This window comes from Passer montanus, unplaced genomic scaffold (assembly GCF_014805655.1).
Source record: "Passer montanus isolate IOZ18808 unplaced genomic scaffold, ASM1480565v1 scaffold9, whole genome shotgun sequence".
Taxonomy (NCBI): Eukaryota; Metazoa; Chordata; class Aves; order Passeriformes; family Passeridae; genus Passer; species Passer montanus.
In genome coordinates, this window is record NW_024374367.1 from 4621229 (window position 1) to 4640914 (window position 19686).

Sequence of the window (19686 nt, forward strand, 5' to 3'; positions counted from 1 at the left end):
GGAGAGTGAGCAGAACCAGAGCAGTCCTTGATGAGGGAAGGTATGTAAACCCAATGTACAACCCACTGTGGGGCCCAGACATTGCTCCACCTCCTGAGTGTCATTGAAATGGCCCATCCTGCTTTCCACTCCCTGAATTCTCCACATGTATGTGCACATTGAGAACAAGTTTCTAAATTCTCAACACAGACACGTCTGGCTGCCATCCCAAAGTGGAAGATGTGACCAAAAGTTCAGATTATGAGAAAAACTGGAGGAAAGCAAAAGTCAAGTCCTTTCAATGCAGAAAGGAGTAAAAGATAAAATTATAATTAGATTAAAATAAAGGATAAAATTACTGTAATTAGGATAGATTAAATACTTTTCTATCAAAATCTATTCTTAGTTATGCTTGCAATTGGAAAGGCACATTGTCAAAACTGTAAAGAAAACAGGTATATTAGACAATCTTTTTTTCTTAAAGCACAGCATCCACTACCACACTGTCTGAAAAGCCCTGAAAAGGGCCTGTTCAAAAATACTGCAATAACAAACATTATAGTGCTAGGAATTTGTACTATACATAGCCCAACATACTTTTGAAATAACACATAACCAATCTGCCTCTGCTCCAAAAGGAGCTGTGCTCCCTTTGCCAGAACATGTGGACTGTCCAAGGTATGAATGCCCTGGGACACAGCTTCATCTGGTGAGGGTAAAGTTATCTACAGTGAAAGGTATCAGTGCCAGGAAAGCCTCTTGGAAAAAAAATAGACCCAGAACACCCTTCCCTTTCTGCATGCAAGAATTGGGAGCCAGAGATGAGATTTCATCTGCTGCCAAGGACACTGCAGTGCCCAAGGACCCTAAACACAAGAAGTCATGAACCAACAATCACTGCCAAAAGGAAGCTGAACATTTGGGTTAACCAGACAGATTGGTTTGTTTTGTTTTTTCTCAGGTGAGTGTAAAAGCCTGAATTTGCCTTGGTGACATACAGCATTTTCTACTTCAGAATTGTACACCAGGCACACGAAAAGTAAACCCTGAAAGCATCATTTATAGCATCATGACCTAGATTTACTTAAATGAGGGGTGAGCAGAGCAGGACAATACTTCAGTCAAATTTCTCTTTAGTCAAATGATCTGTGAGTGAATATGGGAAGAGAAACACAAGTAAAATAAAGATCCAAATCTAAAAATGTGACCTAAGAGTAATTTTAAAAATGTATTTTCCAAATACATTCACATTCTTCTCCTATAAACAAAATAATGGTATTATGACAATCTAGTATCAGTATTTTTCAACATGCTAACATCTACACATTAAAAGAATGTAGTTACAAAGAATGCTTCAGAAAAGCAAATCTACACATAGCTTTTGTGCTATAAATGTAATACTTTTTGCCTTTTTTTAAAATAATCATCAAAATTCATTCTTCTGTAAGTGAACCCAGTATTCAGCCCACAGCAGAAAAACTAAACTTCACAAGTCCCCTAATGAAAGGAAATAAAACCTCCAAGATAGAAAATGCTACTGGAAGTGCTACCTCCAGTTTTAAAAAGATCAGTTCAGTACCAGCTCCAATTTTCCACCCAGCTGTTAGCAGGATTTATCTCTTTGTATACTAGAGCTCATGAGGCTATGGCATATTTTATTCTACAATCTAGTGAAGAGAATGCAGTTTGAGAATGATTATGGCCATCAAGAAGCAAGTGTAAAAGAGGCAAGACCATCTGCACGCCCTAATAAAATGGCCATGATATCTTAAAAGGAGAAGTGGTGTTATGCTGCATATTTCTGAGGACAAAGCCACAGCAGCTAGTGCTGGTAGCTCTGTGATAGTTACTCATCACAAAATTTTCATCACTGAATACACATTCCTCTTACTGAACCATTTCCTCAAGTTCTAAGTACAAGAAAAATTGTAATGTTGGTTTGGTCAGGGATTTGGGTTTGGTGTTTTTTTTTAGAATGCAAACAATAAGAAAAGATGCAGTCTATTCTTCAGAACGCTCAAGAAATGTCGAAAACTAGTTGGCATTGAGGATAAAAGCCTTGAAGTTTACTTTGTTTTATATGATCAGCACTGCTAACAAGGCAAATATTCAGAAATAGGATTAAAGTGGGAAATTGTAAAATGTTGGTTTGGTCAGGGGTTTGGGTTTGGTTTTTTTTTTTAGAATACAAACAATAAGAAAAGATGCAGTCTATTCTTCAGAACGCTCAAGAAATGTCGAAAACTAGTTGGCATTGAGGATAAAAGCCTTGAAGTTTACTTTGTTTTATATGATCAGCACTGCTAATAAGGCAAATATTCAGAAATAGGATTAAAGTGGATGAGCATTTATATTCCAGCTTTGATAGACCCTACTTCTCAGGCCTGAAAACACAATGCTCTCAGCTTCTGGAAAATAAGAACTTGGCTTTTTAAATTTGGTACTTAAGCAACTGCAGACAGAAGCACAACTAGACCATGTGAACCCTGTAGGAATCCTGGAGGAAAACCACAGTAACATGAACTACCTACATAATAATAGAATAAGGAGGAGTAGACATACTTTGAGTGGCTGTAAAAGGAGGGGAGAATAGTAAAATATAGGTGATGCCAGAAACTTTTTTTCCATTTCTGTGTCTGCTTACAAGTGCATCTCTATATGGTAAACAGTGACACATGAGACACAAACAGTACCCACCTGGTAGCATAAATATCTTGGTGAGTGTGAGAACAAGGATATGGATATGAACTCTCTACTGCTGCCTGCAGAACCCGTGCAGAGCTGCCTCTACAGGAAATTCCCTCCCCACTCCCCCAGGTGAAAACTGTAATGATTAAATCCAACTTCCAAAGAGAGCAAATGCAGTTAAATTTGTGGAAAATTAGAAATAATATAATTTGGCTGTTTGGAGGGGGCCTCCCTTCTTAATGTCTTTAGACCACAAGGAAAGCAGATAACTGACTTAATTTAGGTTCCTTCTCCACTCCCCTCCTCTCCACCTAGAAAAGAAAGTCCTTCAGGCTAAAAACACAGTATCCCAACCCTTTAGCAGGCCCACATATCTTACTTACATTTGGAAAGAGTAGTAATCAGTGTTCATAAGGATACTGGAACCCTTTGTGTTGAGGGATAAGTTTCATCAGGATTTTTCAGTACTTTCCTTTAACTCCAATAATTTTGTGACAACTGCAGCATCTAATATTTTTCTGATATATTATATATATATAAAATACTATAAAAAATGTACCCACAGATAAAAGCAAGACATTTTATATTAGAATATTTTACTATTACAGACTCTCTGCATCTTTTTTAATATAGTAATACACTTTAGAAACAGGAGTATTTCCTTCAAATGTGCCTCAAATGTTGTACAACATATCGTTTCATCTGTGATAACTGATCTTACCTTTTTCTGAAGGACATTAATTTTTCTTTCTTTTACTTCCAACATGTCTTTCATATCTCGAATTTCTCCAGCAAGGGTTCCCTTCTCTTCTGTGAGGTCTTGAAGTTGTTTTGTTTTTTTATTCAGAAAGGTTTCCTTTTCTTCTAACCGTAACCGCAAGGCATCAACCTACAGTAAGTAAATCAAGCATATTTAGGGTTCAGTAGAGATCATCAGCATATTTTTTTCTAATATTCCTTTATTCACACTTAAGAAATGTTTTATTTCTCTTCATTGTAATTTTCCAAACTGAACTCTAAGACACTGTTTTACTTGTTATGCTTTTCTACAGTGTTTATTTCAAAAGTCTCTTACCAAATGGGTCTGACTACTCCCCTGTAGTAAGCACAAATCCCCATCAAACAAAATAAGGGATAGTCAGGGATTTTCCTAAATAACACACTCTTCATATATCACTGGCGGATTGGTTTTTTAAAAAAAAATACTAAAAAGAAGAAAAAAATAAAACCTGAAAGTATCAGGAAGACAGTGGAGGCACGACCGACATCAAAGAAGGCTCCAAGGATCTGCAGCTCTTTCTTGTTCTACAGCACAATCTGTTATACCCTTCATCCCACATGCATTGCCCCTGTGAGCCCTCTGCTCCCTTTGGAGGTTGGTCAGTGCCCCTGGGCACTCCCTGGCTCATTGCTGTCAGTGCTGCTCACCTGCTGCTCACAGCTGTGCCCACTGGGGATGAGGCTGGGCCAGCCCCACTCCAATTAGAGTTCATGTCATCCCAAAAACACAAAAGAATTCCAACAGCCCAGAATGCATAAGCACCCTTGATTTTCTCATTTCTTGCTGTAAATTTGTTATTCTCTTAATGCAATTCAAACAGTAATAAAATAGCAGAGATCTCAATTGATTAAAGAGACAGAGTATGCTTGGCTTTAACCATCGTTACTACAAGAATCACACTGGATATGTATTGGTGCCTTCAGCAACACTTCCACTGTTTACATATTCTGGTTCAGAAAAGCAGCTACAAATGAATTGCTGAGCAGCTCTCAGCATAACATACTGGGGGGTGGAATATTTGGGAGAAAATAATAGATTTTATCATATATGAAGTTTTTAAAAAACAAGACTTTTTGTTTCACCGTGAGTTTCATATTATGGAAAGCTTATTTGTAAATATAATCATGCAAGACAACATATACCCACAAAATTCAGTCAGTGCTAATAAAAATCATGGAAAGTAGAGAACTAAGATAAAGGAAGTGCAGTCATTCCTTGTTACAGAGACAGATTTCCTTGAACAGAGGTTTTTTCTGCACCTCTGAACCATGAGGTGCTCACATTAAGTGGACTCATGGCTTTCTTTGGCTGCAAGGCTCACCACTGAGAAGTCAAGGTTTGGATTGAACATGTATGATGTGGCAATTTAGAATAATTCTCCATCTACAAGACAACTGCAGGCAGTCAGGCAAGTGAAAAATATTAGATTCACTAACTAAAATTTCAAACATACAAATTATAGCTAATAAAGAACAAGAGTTTAAAGTTTGTATTTCCTAGAAATACATAAGGTTAATTCATAATAAAAAGCTAGATGGAAGAAACTGAAAGAGCATAAATGGAGCCTTAGCATTTTTAAGTTCTGCACATGGAACAGTGAGGGTCTCCTCTATTAAGCAATTTGTTCTCTAGTTAATCAGAATACTATCAAAGTGCAAAACAATCATCAAATCTATATTTATGTGTATTCTGAGTTTAGTAACACTAAATTTATTCAAAGCAAAAGTATTTTCAATGCCACATTAAAACTTGGTTTGGGACCAATTTAGATGATCTATTGGATCTCAAAATGCATGTTCTTCCTGCTTTTAAAATGGCTCATTGCCTTTCTATACACTGGAAAAAAGATTTATATTCCACTAGATTTACTTTATTTTTAAGACTTTTTTTACAATATTACAGTAACGGGATCTCTTAGTTTGTAAGCAGTGTGCAGTAAGGGATTCAAAGATGACTTTTTCAATTACAAAACAAGAAATAATAGTAGCAGCAAGCTTTCAGACCTCTTTTTATAAACATAAAAGACCTCATCTGAATCTCATTACTGCATCTTCTTTATACTTAATCACTTCTTTGCTTCACAGCTGAAAGCAATCCCTGAAGTCAAATCACAGAAATCTCTGTTGGGCCTTCCAGCTGCAGCTGAGGAGCTCGTCAGGACCTTGGAGCAGCTCTCCAACAGCAGCTCTCCCTATCAGCCACTGCCAGGATCATTTCCCAGCTGCCACCAAGCAGAAGCCTAAAGCTTCAAGTCAAGGGAGCTGCAGGTGATTGGATCCCCAGACAAATAAAGCTGTGACACCATTCCCCCGTGGCTGGGATAACACAGCAGCTTCCACAGGTCAGATGCAGCTTGTCCAGATTGGCTGAACCTGGCAGTGTCAGTAATTTTTTCTGCTCTGCCCATCCAGTCCCCACCCCAAGGGCTGAGGAGACAGTTCTCACTCTTCTTCACAAATTTCTTCCCACACTCCCTGTCAGCATGGCTCTCTAGATTCAACTGAGGAATGGAAGGGATTTTAGGTAATAAAATTTGGGAGCACAATGAGGGTGGAGAGGATGAGCAAATGGCTCTGAACGCCCAGTGACAACCTGCGTGGGAAACAGGAGCAGAGCTCCTGTCCACTCCAGCTTCTCAGACTCAAATCCTGCTGTAGCTTCAAGCAGAGTCTTTAAAGCATAACCAAAGTGCAGCTTCAATTGCACTGAGAAACAGCCAAAGAGTCTCAACCCTATCAACCCCAATTCACACAAGGACAGTGCAAGAGGTGGGAAGGAAAGAGCACAGCATATCCACCACAGCCTTGGGTGGCAGAAAGAAATCTGCCAAATACAGATCTAGTTTCTTACATCTTCTCATCTTGAGGCTGATACAGCAGAGCAATTTAATTCAAAAACCCACCTGCACAATGACGTATTTTGATGGAATAAGTATATCATCCCCAAAGTAACATTCACAGCAAGGAGCCATTCTGAAAGTGGAGACAGAACCCTGACCAGTGCCAGCCTTGGAGAGGGAATACACAGCCCATACTGTGTGTGGTCTTGGGTCTGCAGATTGATTTTCTATTCACAGGACTGCCAAGTGGAGGTTTAGGAGAACATCAGTTATGTCAGTCATTTTCTCCTTCCCTAAAGTCATCGTTCTGCCTGTAGAAACCACGAACCAAGACTTTTACATTTCTCACAATAGGAAACAAAACTACCTCAGCTTGACCTGCAGGTGACCTTTCACTATCTGTTCAGCACTAAGCGTGGATGACATCATCTCATAAGTCAAGTAAGAACCTCCAGATGGCAGAGAACCAAAATGCTGTTAAATCAGGTCCTCATCTTGTGGACCAGAAGCAAAATATACTACTTCATATTTGGCCAGGGTCAATTTGCAATGTAAGAAATTGTCTCTTCCCTGCAAATGGTACTGTGAAACCGCATCTCCCAAAAATAACACAACAATGAAGTATTCTAGATGGAGCATGCCAGCACACCATGAGGAATGTCTGCCATTTTGTTACTACCGCTTTTCCATTTAAGGCATTTTAAATATGATTTGAAAGGAAATTAAATTTGGGTCATTTTACAGCAACAGATATATATATATTCCTTTAATATTTGAAAGGATAAGGATTTCTCGTACACAAAACCTCTCTTTGGCTTTTCACTCAACACTATCTAATTTTAAGAGTCCTTCACTTATTTTTTCCAAGCTCTTACAGTATATTTACTAGTAAAACTTGGCAGTCTGAAGAATACCATAATTTTCAAGAAAAATAAAGCAAAACCAGATCTGATAGCTAGCACATTAAGTATTTCAAAGACCCCTCTCCAAGTAAATTGCTTTTTAATTTTGTCTAACTTCTTTTTCTTCAGCTGCTACTTATTTCTACTATTTAATACAATAAACTCTGTCACTTGCTCTGGAAATATACAACACACTGTAAAAACTTTAGAATTGGGTAATACTTTTGGAAAAAAGAGTTCATGTAAGTGGCAAAAATTGCCAAATTCAAAGTCAAACTTTATTAATCTTCATGTCATCACCTGCCACTCATGACCGGCTTCAGTAGTGATGTCTATTCCTTGAAGTTCCTTACTGTTAACTGTTTAACTTAGATGCCATATTACATATATCATTTATGAAAGTGGTTTAGTGCTAAGGAGCTCCAGGGGGAAGTAAAACATGAAGCAGCACGACTGTGTTTCACTGTTAAGAATTATTTACTTTACCATCATAAATAGATACATTTAAGACTGTATTTTTTTAAACTAAACCTGAAGGTCCTGCTGAAGTCCTAAGTGTGCTGTAGTACCACAGCAGGAGTAGTAAGAAAAAACTGCAGCCCAGTGTTAATCCCCTCCTGAGCCAGCCCTGTTCCTGCACACATCGCAGCCAATATTCACCACTGTGCTCAAGAGTCCTCTCCTCCTCTTCTGCACCATCATTCTCCCCCTTCCTCATCATCACTACAGGCTCCACAGCCCTGTAGAAATTTTCTGGCTATTATTTGCTCTTTTAGTATATTATGCAGCCATCTTTTGAGGAAAATCTTCAGTTAATTTATTTAAAAAAAACCTAATTTCTATTAAAGATCTTAGTGCCTGTGTTTATGCATCCACATGTATCTTGGGGAAGTTCTAAGCTGTTACTATGAAAACCAATTTAAACCAAGAATAAAAGAGCTGTCACTCTGATTTTTCATATAGAACTACTGAATTATTAGTACAGACAGCATACTCTCACATGGGTCCTTTTACAAATATGAGAACTGAACTACAAGTATAGAAAGGATATCATGTGTCCCAATTGTACTCTCCAGAGCCATTTAAAAAAAACCCAAAAAACCCTATTCTAAAATAAGAAAATATAATGAAAACTACCTCTTCAACATGTTTGTTCCTTATATTTTAGTCTGATGTGATAAAGATTATCTTTTTCCAAGCAATAGCTGTACCTGGCAAGCCATATATTCATTTCTATCAAAAACCTCTGATGTATGTAAAATTCAAGGCAGAAAAGGCAGAACATTTTGAAGCTGCAAACACCTGAATTTTGTACAGTTACTATCCTTTACACTCTGTTCCAAACTGAAACTCTAGTAAGCTTGCTAGCTTTTTCACTTCACAGAAGAAAATGACACTTCTAGGCATTATCTCAAACAACATTCTCAGCCCTCTACTGCTCTAAGTTGCTCTAGTTCACATTCTAATTCAGCTGATAGTTTATAGGCTTTGTATTCTTTAAAGCATAATCTAGTTTACTGTTTTATTTCTAAGACTTCAGTATTTAAGAACTGACCCAAGGGGAGGACTTTGTAGTCCAGGGGAACAGACAGTGAGCAGCAGGAGATGTTTTGCAAACACAGGCCAGTGTTGGCTCTCCCATCAGGAGAACAAACTTGTGCCATTGCCCTGACAGAATCTCTGTCACGAGCAACTTCAGTCCTTCAGTACAAGGGCAGGAGAAGCCCCCATTGCTGGAACACCTCAAAATCACTTTACTCAGTCCTTGAAGATGACACCAACAATTTTCATAACCTTCCCAGCCTCCACCCTCAACAGCTTTGGCAGCTCTACTAATAAATATTTTTCTTACATTCTTCTTATCCACCAGTCCAGATAATGATGGTCTTTAAAAGAGAAAATTGGTAAACTGATGGGTCAAACTACACCAGAAAATGTTTCAGCTGAACCAGAGACTGTAAACAACATATTAATTGTTCCTTCAGGGTGTAGGAAGCTTGTCCTTGTGGAACATCATATGCCACAAGGAATTCTGATCCGTGTACCTTATCAACGCAGCCAATTGCCCACCAGCTGGTTTATTTTAATTTATATCTTGCTTATTCTTACTACTAAAATTAAGTGCTTTACAGCAACTAGTCCAAAGTTCAGAATTTAATATTCAGTTTAGTTCCAGCAAATTTTGGAAAACACATGGGAACTGTAAGTCATGTGCTAATACTTACAGTTTTTGTTAATAAAACTTCCAGCACTAACCTTACCTCATTGAATTTACCTCACTGATTTTTACACTCACTATAAAACTATAGCTATCATAATACTTTTAAATTACTGCAAAGGAAGTCATTCCAGATTCAATGTTATTTAGCAACATAATGATAGTTATAAATTCAAAATACTTGAAACCAATTTGCAAAACTATCCATCTTGGAAGCTTTTAACTTGTGAAATTTCTGTCTTCAGTAACATTCAAATTTTTTTGTATTGTTACAGGTTAATAGAAAGTTAATTAAAAGGCCAAGGTGCTCTTTTTTTAAAGTCGAGCAATGTGTTTAACTGCTTCATGAAAAAAAAATGGGGAGAATTCCATGAAAGAATAATCAGTAAATATCCATTTATTTTAAATATGGTAAAGATAGAGTTTTTACATTAACTCTTTTTCTGTTTAACCTTTTTTAGTACTAGGATTCAGTCATTAAAAAACTGTAGACACAGCAATGAATGTGCGATTTTCAAAAAGCATTTTTTTGTTTGTAACCTGCTCAGAATAAAGGAGGTGCCTGTAGGTAAAACCTCTCTCCAGCTGAGTTTGAGAGCCTGTGCTATGGCTTCTAGGGATGAGCCGTGTCCTCGACCTCTCTCAGTTTCACACCTTTTGAGTCACACATCTCACAGAGAACCTCACGATTCACCCTGTTCTGAAACTGGAGCACCTGGTTGTGTCACCTACTGGACTATCAGACGTTCCTACAGCAGCAGGTCCAGCTGGAATCAGTTTGACTACAGACTTATCTTCCAGAATCTACAGCCAGCCCCCAGAGTGACATAACACAGCTTGGCCTTATTTCCATTTATTCATAAGAACATGGCAAACAGAGAAGAAAGGTTAAAATAATACACTAAACATGTATTGCTTATTTTAAATACAACACAGCATTTTCTCCATGAAATATGGCATTTTGACTCTTGTATCTCTCCTCCTCACATTTTCCCAGAAACCAGGTTACAGCCTTTTCTTTGAAAAGTGCTGCATTTTTCACAAGAGGGAATAAGCTTCAAGTACTTGTAATCCTTCTAATTAAAAATTCACCTCTAAAAGTTTCCAAAGCTGAGAGTGAAGTCCTCTCTCTCTTAACAGGCCAGGCTCCATAATCTCCTGAACAGGAAAAATCAGCTGGTTTGATAAGGATCTTGAGTACAAGGAAGAGTTGCAGGTCTGCTTCCCTCCATGACGTCCTCAAGCCAAACCTTCAGTCCTCTGGACCCTTGTAGAACTCAGAACTTTCCCACTGGCTCTGGCTTTTGAGCCATGCAAGGCAAGGCAGCCCTCCTGCTCATTTCCCCTGCTCATGGGAGCAAGGTGAAATTCAGGGATATTCTGGGCCCTTACAAGAAATTACTCTGTGAAATAATGTATCACATCTATTAATTTATTTATTTATTAAAATAGCAAGGCTTGATATTTTTTTAATACAAAGCACCTCAACCAAAAGCAGACTGTGCTCCTACTGAAACAAAAGTGTAACTGTTCTGGCTATCCTAGACACTGCAAAAATATTCCCTTCTTTATGCTGGAAACAGAATTCCAAACTAGTTTCCAGAGATTGTGCTGGCTTGTGATAAGAATTCCAGACAAGGAAAGCCTTCTTAGTTCATGAGAGGCTCCTGTCAAAAGACTGAAAGGACTGTTTCAGGTTCCAAACTGGTAACTCCTTACTTATCTCACCTTTGCAGTAACATTTTTTAGGTATTTTAGGTAGAACTGGAGAAGGCATTTTACTCTAAAGAACTTCAATAATCACAGAAATTATAGACCTTCACCTCATATTTTAAATGTTTGAGCAGTTTAAGGCAAGTAATGAGACCCAAACAATACTGCAAAACAGTGCTTGAGATTGGAACGAAGGAAATAAAAATAACAATTTAAATCTTTTCATGAATACAGTGATATCAATAGAGGCTAAATGGCAAATTAAAAATAAAAACTTAGGCAAGAATGAAATCAGACAAGTTTCAGTTGCAGGCTGCCTAACTTTCTAACAGAGATTACCTTGCCAAATATTTTTACTGAATCCAGTCTGCCAGATCATCTAGCAGAAAGTCAGAGACATGACAAGATTTGATCTTGCATTTATTTATTATTCATCTGGAAGCTATAGGTTTACTAATTTACCACAATTATATTCCATCTGGGACTAAGTTCCTCAGGACAGAATAGCATCTGCATGAGCAAGATAAAGCAAAACTGATAAGTGCTGCTTTCCCCACAGCCTTGACACTGAACAAGCCATGTGAAGTCAGATATGAAAACAATCCCTATCACAGAAATGGTCTTACACTGTCAGATATGTAAGGGATGCTTTCAGGAAAAGAATCAGCAGTGAAATAACTCCCAAAAACTACTTTCGGAGAAAGAGCCATGCAACCTCCAAGAACCAAGAGTGACAGCCAAGACAAGGGGACTAAATAAATAGAGTGTCCTCCACTGAGCTGAGCACAGGCCAACTCTGGCTTTTCACTACAAAGTCTTCCACTCACAGCTCTCTCAACTGATTTCCAAGACCCTCTAAGTCCTGCAGAGGCTTTTTTTATCTACTTGATTCAATGTACTATCTGCTAAAAGGAAAAATATGCTGGAGAAATAAAACTAATATTTTATAGCATAATGAAGAAACAGAAACAATCAGTGGGGAAGTGAGGAAACTATTTAGCTGCAAGAAAACAAGATTTTGTTAACACATTTGAAAAGTGTTTTTATGCAAGAAGTCAGAGGAATACCATGCCACAAAGGCACAAAAAAGTAAACAATTGATGAAGTGTAGAGCCAGGACAGCAGGAAACATGAGCAATTTCTGGGAAGACCTTTAGGAGCAAGATTTCTTCCAAAAATTCCCAAGGAAACATCCACAGTCCCATAATGACAGTTATCCCACTGAAACTTGTGACATATTTTCAAGATTCCTGATAAACAATAAAGAACTGCTATTATAATTTATAATAGTAGGTTGGAAGGAAACCTGCAATATGATGTGCAGCATCTACAGAGCAGACCAACTTCTGTTAGAATTATTATAAAGATTATGCAAAAAATCTCATCAATACCCTTAGAAAGTGCAGTGTATTCCTACTCAGGTGAAAAGTTTCCTACTGTGCATTCCCACTGTGAAAAGTTTCCCATATGCAAAAGCTCGAAGAAAATGTTCAGCTGAGGAAAAAAAAATTAAAAATGGACATTTCAAATAATTTCTTTCAGAACAAAACCTTTCCTTCATCTTGTTTCTTCAAAAAGGCAAATGTGAGAAAAGCATGAACAAAATTCTAATGTAAAGACAAAGAGATTGCATTTTTTAAGGGAACAGGAGAAAGAAATCTCTACATATTTTTGTTCACACAACAAACTCAAATTGTTGAAACATCAGAGTATGACATCCAAGTAATACTAAATTGTCATATAACATTTAAGCTACAAGATGCTGAGCACAAACTGACAATTCTACCTTAGTAAAAACAAGATTTTTTTTTTAAGTATTTTAGAGTCCAGTGAGATTACCTCATGTAAACTACGCTGAGCACAAAATGACAATTCTACCTTGGTAGAAACAAGATTGGTTTTTTTAAGTATTTTAGAGTCCAGTGAGATTACCTCATGTAAATAATCAAAGCTATTTAAAAACTTGTTCATCCTTGAACTGGAAATTACAGTTCCTTATTCAGTATATCACAGCTGAAAGAAAGAAGAATGTCACCAGTTCACAACAGTGATAAGCAAAATTAATTGGCTGCAATGATTCCTGCAAATGAAACCACAATCAAATGATAGATTTGAGCCTTTTTAGCATCATAAGAAGGATCTTTTATTTTCCTGATCATCCCCCTAACCTTCCTCTTCTTCTCTGCTATCTATCTGGAATTCATCTGTCTTGAAGATGGATGACTGCATTTCAGATGAGGTCTCAGAGAGTACATAAAAATATTCCCCAATTTCTGTAACAAATCTCTCTCCTGATACATTTTAGTATCATATTTTCTACAGCCACATTTTATTGGTGACTAACAGCAATCCTCTGACACACTATTATTACCTTTACTTAAATCTTTATACTAAAAAGTTCCGGTTTTTTGTCCAGAGGGGCACGATCCTGCATTTTGCACTACCCTAACTGATCTATTTTTCTCACTTCAGAATTCAGGATCATCACCAGGGTCTCCAATCTCAGGTGTGTGCCTCCAAATTCTGGCAAGCTGAGCAAAGGTAATATGAAATAAGCCTCATTGCAGTATCAGGTCTTGAGATGTTTCGCCAATATATTTGCAAACCTGGTCTTTCCTCTCCCTGCTATCCCCACTGCTCCTCTGTTAGCCAGTATTCCACCACTTCTACCACTCTTGGACAGAAGCATGTCCCACTTTAAACACCTGAATATGGTACAGCATGAAAAAAAGCCCTTCTAAGATTCAGCTAAATGACAAATTACGTGTATTTGTTGTTTAAAGATTATAGTCTTATCAAAAAAAAGATACTGCTTTAGCCTAGTTTAGCCAAATTCACAACCAAAATGAATGCACAGTGGTTCTCTAAAACGGAAAAGGTTTTTTTCTACACCAGAGAAATAATCTTTTATAGCAAATCAAATGGGGATTAATCAGAATATATTTTTATTTTAGACATAAATGGATTTTTACAATTTGTTCAAGCTTGCTACCCTGTCTGGGAATGGGAGTGGTAAAATTCAGTTCTAAATCCTATGTTACCAATGAAGTTGCAAACTTTGGATTTTGTTCCAAAAATATCACCAGAATTCCTGCTTTTTCAATTAATTATGTTCAAAAGACTTCTGTTGAAAGTTTCTGGACTTGGAAGGGTGTCTTTGAAATACTTCTAGGATTGAATCTTCTAGGATTTCAACCCTTTCAACAAAGGTTATCCTTAAGTATAAAGATACAAACAATGGTGGAAATTATTTTCCTAGTGTGCTACAGAAAATATGGAAGAAAAATTAATTTTTTTAAAAAATTTACTATTTAATTATTTATAACCACCTTTTTTGTGTATATAGAAGAGAAATTTTGAGTTTCTTCTTTTTAGTCTATATATAAATAGGATATATATGGATATATATATTCATGCATATGCATATTCATGTATAAACAAATATTACTGCTAAAAAAATCAGGGTATAAATAAGTTAACACAGAAGGAGAGCATACATGAAATCAGATTTACTGGTCATAGGAATGAAACCTGAGTATGAAAATTCATTCCCCAATTTCTGACAGCTGACATTAACATGGAGCCTTATAAATCTGCCCTTTAAGAAAATTCTAAAAGTAAATAAATAAATAAAGAAGTATTCCTCATCTGGTTTTCTTTTCCTGGAAAGCATTCTGAAAGTAATCTTTTTCCCAGACACGGATAATTCCGCACATGGGTGAAATTCTGCTCCTTTTTTCAATCTTCTCAAAAGATTGAGAAAACAAAGATACATTTCAAGAAACAGGACAATGCCAGGACACAAAGGGAATCTTAATGTAAAGTTTAACATATGTTAACTACACAGGATCCTGCACTGCACTATGCAAAGTTAATTTTATTTATCAACATTTAAGAGTATCACAATACCATGTCTCGAGCGGAAGCAAAGCAAAAAAACAAAATCAAAACCAACCCCTCAGAAAACCTTCACCTTTCAAACCAGTAAGTTATAAAAGACATGTGAAAGTCCTCATACTTCTTTCTGCAGCTGCCAAGCTGTCTTAAAGAATTTAGTACCCCTAAGTACCCCTTTAGTAAGGATGTTTTCTAAGAAGTGAAGAACAGTTGGCTGGCAAATAACAGCAACTATGTAAAATTTAATGACTTTATTAAATTTACATCTACCTTGACATTGCATTACAAAAGCATATCTTTAAATACATAGGTGTGTTAGCCTCTTTGATTTCTACCTCTACAAAAAACAGGGAGTTTATGCCTATCATTCCTGAAAATTAAATTCAGGACAGCAAAGTCAGCCTTTGTTCTTCCTGCATGTGTTGTACCCCCAGTAATACCTCACCAGGCTGGCTGTAAACAGATGCAATTAAGTGCCTCCATAACTGAAACTTTCTAAACCTTTGTATTATTTATGCAAGAAGAAATATAACCTTCTACCCTCATTCATCTCTGTACTGGACTGCAAGACCTAGCAGAGGACTGAAAAAATTATTTAGTGAATTATATATAGATGTGATTTTCAGTGTCAACCAAGTATGAAACTGATAGCACGGGGATAAAATAAAGCAGTCTCCACACTTCTGTGTGATTTCTTTACACATACATACAAATTTTTAAATTTTATATACACATATGTATAAATATTTAATTTCTTCAGCCACTGAAATTATACCATTAAGTATGTTCTTAATTGGATGGTTTTCCATTTTCTACATCTTAATTCCAAGTACCTGTCTAAAGATCTAAATTGGCATCATTATCCTAGGAACATGTAAGACTAAATGAATCTAGAAATAATAAAATGTTTTGACCTTAACAGGCCTCCTGCATCAAAAACATTTAAAAGTGCACAAAAGATCAGAGATCGGGTATTCCCACTCTTTAACATAATCTATTATTTTACGTTTGAATAAGGGCTCTTTTTCAGCACAACTGCTGGCTCCAATTAGTAATAGTAAATATTTTTAATGCAAATTTTATATATTCATATTTCTCCTGTGAGTTAGACAACACTAAGCATGCAAGGAACACAAAGATGCACTTAATCAGCCTAGAGCTCACATGCTATCAAAATCATTAAGCCACTGAAAAAGAGGAAACTTTGAAACAAAGGCAGGATCATGAGTGTGCAGGTATAGTTCTACAAGAAGGAAAATGTACATCATATATCAAACCTCACTGTACAGAATATAGCCTTTAAATAACAGCAGCAGCCTTTCCCTGGTCAAGTTTTCAACACTGGGGTGCAACCTTCAACACTGGTCTAAAATTTTCCCATCTTATTTAGCAAGAAATTTATTCAGGATTTCTCTCAAGCATGACACTGGTTGAGAGAGCAAGTCAGACAATTGTACATCACACAAAATTTCCAGTTTTCTCTTTTAGCTTTTAATAGCAGGTGCCTGATTATGACAGTACAACAAATATCTTTGAAGTGTGTAACTTACTAACACAGTTAAAGGGAAAGAAAAACTAAATCCTAAATACGCAATTCATAAAGCAGCATATTTTCCTTAATTAATTTTCTCAACATTTACAATATCTTTACTAATTCTCTGTAACTGGATATATTCTGGATCCATTCTCAGAGAATCTGTGTAGAATAAACATTTGAAACATCTTAAAGACTAACTAAAACCATCTTTCTACTACACTGCAAGGCAAATGATTTTTGGATGTTTTGCATTTTTATGCTAAATAGTGCAGCTGCAATTGATAAAAACCAATCAAGCTAATTTAAGTCAATCATGTCCAGGAGGTTCTCATCACTTGGGTAAAAATGCTCTCACACTCACTCAAAGACTTTACCACACCAAGTACCTCCCCAAAATTTGAGTACACTCAAATTTAGATACCTTAAAGTCCCCTCACCTTATGCAACAAAGAAAAGAAAACAGAATTCATATGGAATCAGCATATTTATAGTTTTATACTACAAATCAAATTTCTACATTTCATTTGAATACAAACTTAGATTGTTAGAAGCACTTGAGCACAAATGTGACTCATCTCTCTGCAGCACCACTGCACCTTTAGTGCACATCAAGGCACCGGGTCAAAGGCAAAGCAAATTTCTAGCACTGAGAATGCACAACTGTTACCCTCTAATACATTAATCTGGATCACATTACTGAGATCATATGTTTTGAATTTATTTTTTTAATTTATCAATATGGCACATCACAGCTGCCATCCTGAGTTCTCTCTCAGCTGCTGCATTTGACATTTTAAATGATGATAGTTTATATTTTTAAATTTTGCACTATTGCCACTACATTTTAAACCTATGAAACTATAACAACCATGCAAGAACTAGATGGGCAAAATCCAACATTACAGAGCTGAAATCTGTGTTTGATTCTTACCCTTTTGGCCAACCCCCAAGTGCATGTGACTGCAGACACTTTTCAGCCAGCTCAAAAATAATGAAATAAATAAAGAGAGGCCCTGAACTCCAAAGTATGCCATGCCCTTATTCCTGTTCCTGATTGTGGGGTTCAGGGCAGTAAACGGAGATGGAAGCCGAGAATCACATCAGCCTGCCCTGGCTCTCTTTCTCCTCCAAGAAGAGGTGAAACCAGGTGACAGCAGGTGCTATCAGATTGACATAAACTGCTGCCACAGCTTCTTTGCATGTTCTCTCTGAGAAGCTGCTCACCAACACCATTTCCTCACTGTTCCAACAGAAGCAAACAAGGAAAATACAACGACATCAAGAAACTCCATCTACCATTAATCCTGCAACTGACCAAGAGAGGGCTTGAAAAGCACATCCTCATCTTCAAATCATAAAAACTACATCTCTTTGGAGAAAGATAATTTCCCAATTATATTTGTCCTACAGTTGTCATAAGGATTTTTTTTTTGATGGGAAAGATTCTTTTTTTATTGACAGACTACTATGTTGTTTTTTTTTTTAATACACTGAACTATTAAATACCACATCAAATATTAAGATAAGCTTTTCATCAAACTGTTTATCTTAGAACAGTAAGTGGATAATAGTTCTTGGACTTACGTATGGCTAATAATAACTGTTGGAATGAATACCACATTGCCACTCCAAACTCATGTTCTAGAAATGCTTCTTTTTGTTATGCATCAGAACAATAAATGCTTCACAACAATAGCTAAGCCAGCAGGAAACAAAGCCAGCTAACTGGAACAGGAGCACATGCTTTGGGGATGTGCAGCCAGTGTCTGGAACACACTCAGAGCTCAGCTCAGACTTGGTGTATCTGCAGCTGAAGGTCCCACCTGGATGGTTGGGAACTGACACACAGAATGTACCTGCAGAGGCTGAGCACCAGTCTCTGCACCCTGACAAAAGCCACATCAAGATCTCAGTGCTGTCTTCAATTATTACTGAGTGGAAGGGCATGAGAAGGCAGGGCCAGACTCTTCTCAAGGGAGCACTAGGCAGGGATGAGACAAGCGAAACATGGAAATTCCACCTTGACATAGGGAAAACATATTTTTGGTTTCATTTTTGTTATTTTTTTTACCGCAAGCTTGGTCAACTACTGAAGCAGGTATCTAAATAGGTTATGGAAAATCCATCCCTGAGGTATCCAAAACTTGGCTGGATGCCATCCTGAGCAACCCTGCAGTAACTAAAACCTACTTAGATCTGAAGCTTGGGCTAGACAACCTCTAACCAGGCCTGTGAAGCACCCAGAGCCCAATCCTGAATTTCCCCATGGGCAGACAGCAACTGGGTAGATTGAGTATGAAATGCACAGAGAGAGTTAGATGGTCCCAGAATTCCAGCTATCCTGTAATTTTGTTCATAAGGTACGTGAAGACAATTTATTGTGTGCTTGAGCTTTTACCATCCTTTAAACAATGAATTTGAGCAAAGATGATCTCTCAAGGCTTCTACTTGCCTACAAACCATTAGAACCATTACAGAAAATATTATTGAAAAAGAGAGTTTGCCAGTAACTGCAAAAGATGAATACTATAATAAAAAATGCTTAAGAATTATCCAATGAACATAAACACAGGGAAACAAGATTTCAAATCAAACTATCAGCAACCCATCAAAAATACAGTTTTGCTTGGGGAGAATTTACCCAGAAATTCATACATCCATGCCAGTTACTACAAATCACCTTCTTGTCTGTCATGTATCTGGAAATGGCTTCCAGGCTTATTCCTTCTTCATTATGACCTTTCCAGGGACCAATGTAATCAATGCCATTCCCTGGATCCTCCTCCTTGCCTTTTGTAAGACATTGGCTTTCTCCCAGTTCTCAGAAACCTCTCCCAATTCCCAGCACTTTCCAAGGGTACCTGACACAATGCCACCAGCCTTGCAGGTGCATTCCAGCAAGGCCAAGGGACTTGTATGTGTCTGGTTTCTTTAAATATCCCCTGAGCTGATCCTCCTCCATCAAGGATAAGTTTACCTGGCACTGGACTTCTGTAGTGGTTTCAGAGACCTGGGGTTGCTGAAGGTTGGTCTTTCCAGTAGTGATCCAGGTGAACAAAGCACTCAGTATCTGGACTGTCTCCATCTCCTTTAGGATTAGATGTCCCCTCCAATCATCAGTGACCCCCTATT

At 37.3% G+C, this 19686-nt stretch overlaps 1 protein-coding gene across 10 annotated transcripts in view; it reads right to left on the reverse strand.

Annotated features, from left to right (window-relative positions):
* ERC2 (ELKS/RAB6-interacting/CAST family member 2) overlaps positions 1 to 19686 on the reverse strand; it is a 420178-nt gene that overhangs the window by 288263 nt on the left and 112229 nt on the right. For all 10 annotated transcript variants that reach the window (XR_005626125.1, XR_005626124.1, XR_005626132.1 and 7 more), the window contains one exon: positions 3389 to 3556. Coding sequence is in view for 1 of the 10 variants with exons in the window: in XM_039695532.1 (XP_039551466.1) it covers positions 3389 to 3556 (168 nt within the window). In the remaining 9 variants the exon portion in view is untranslated. The remainder of the gene's footprint in view (positions 1 to 3388; positions 3557 to 19686) is intronic.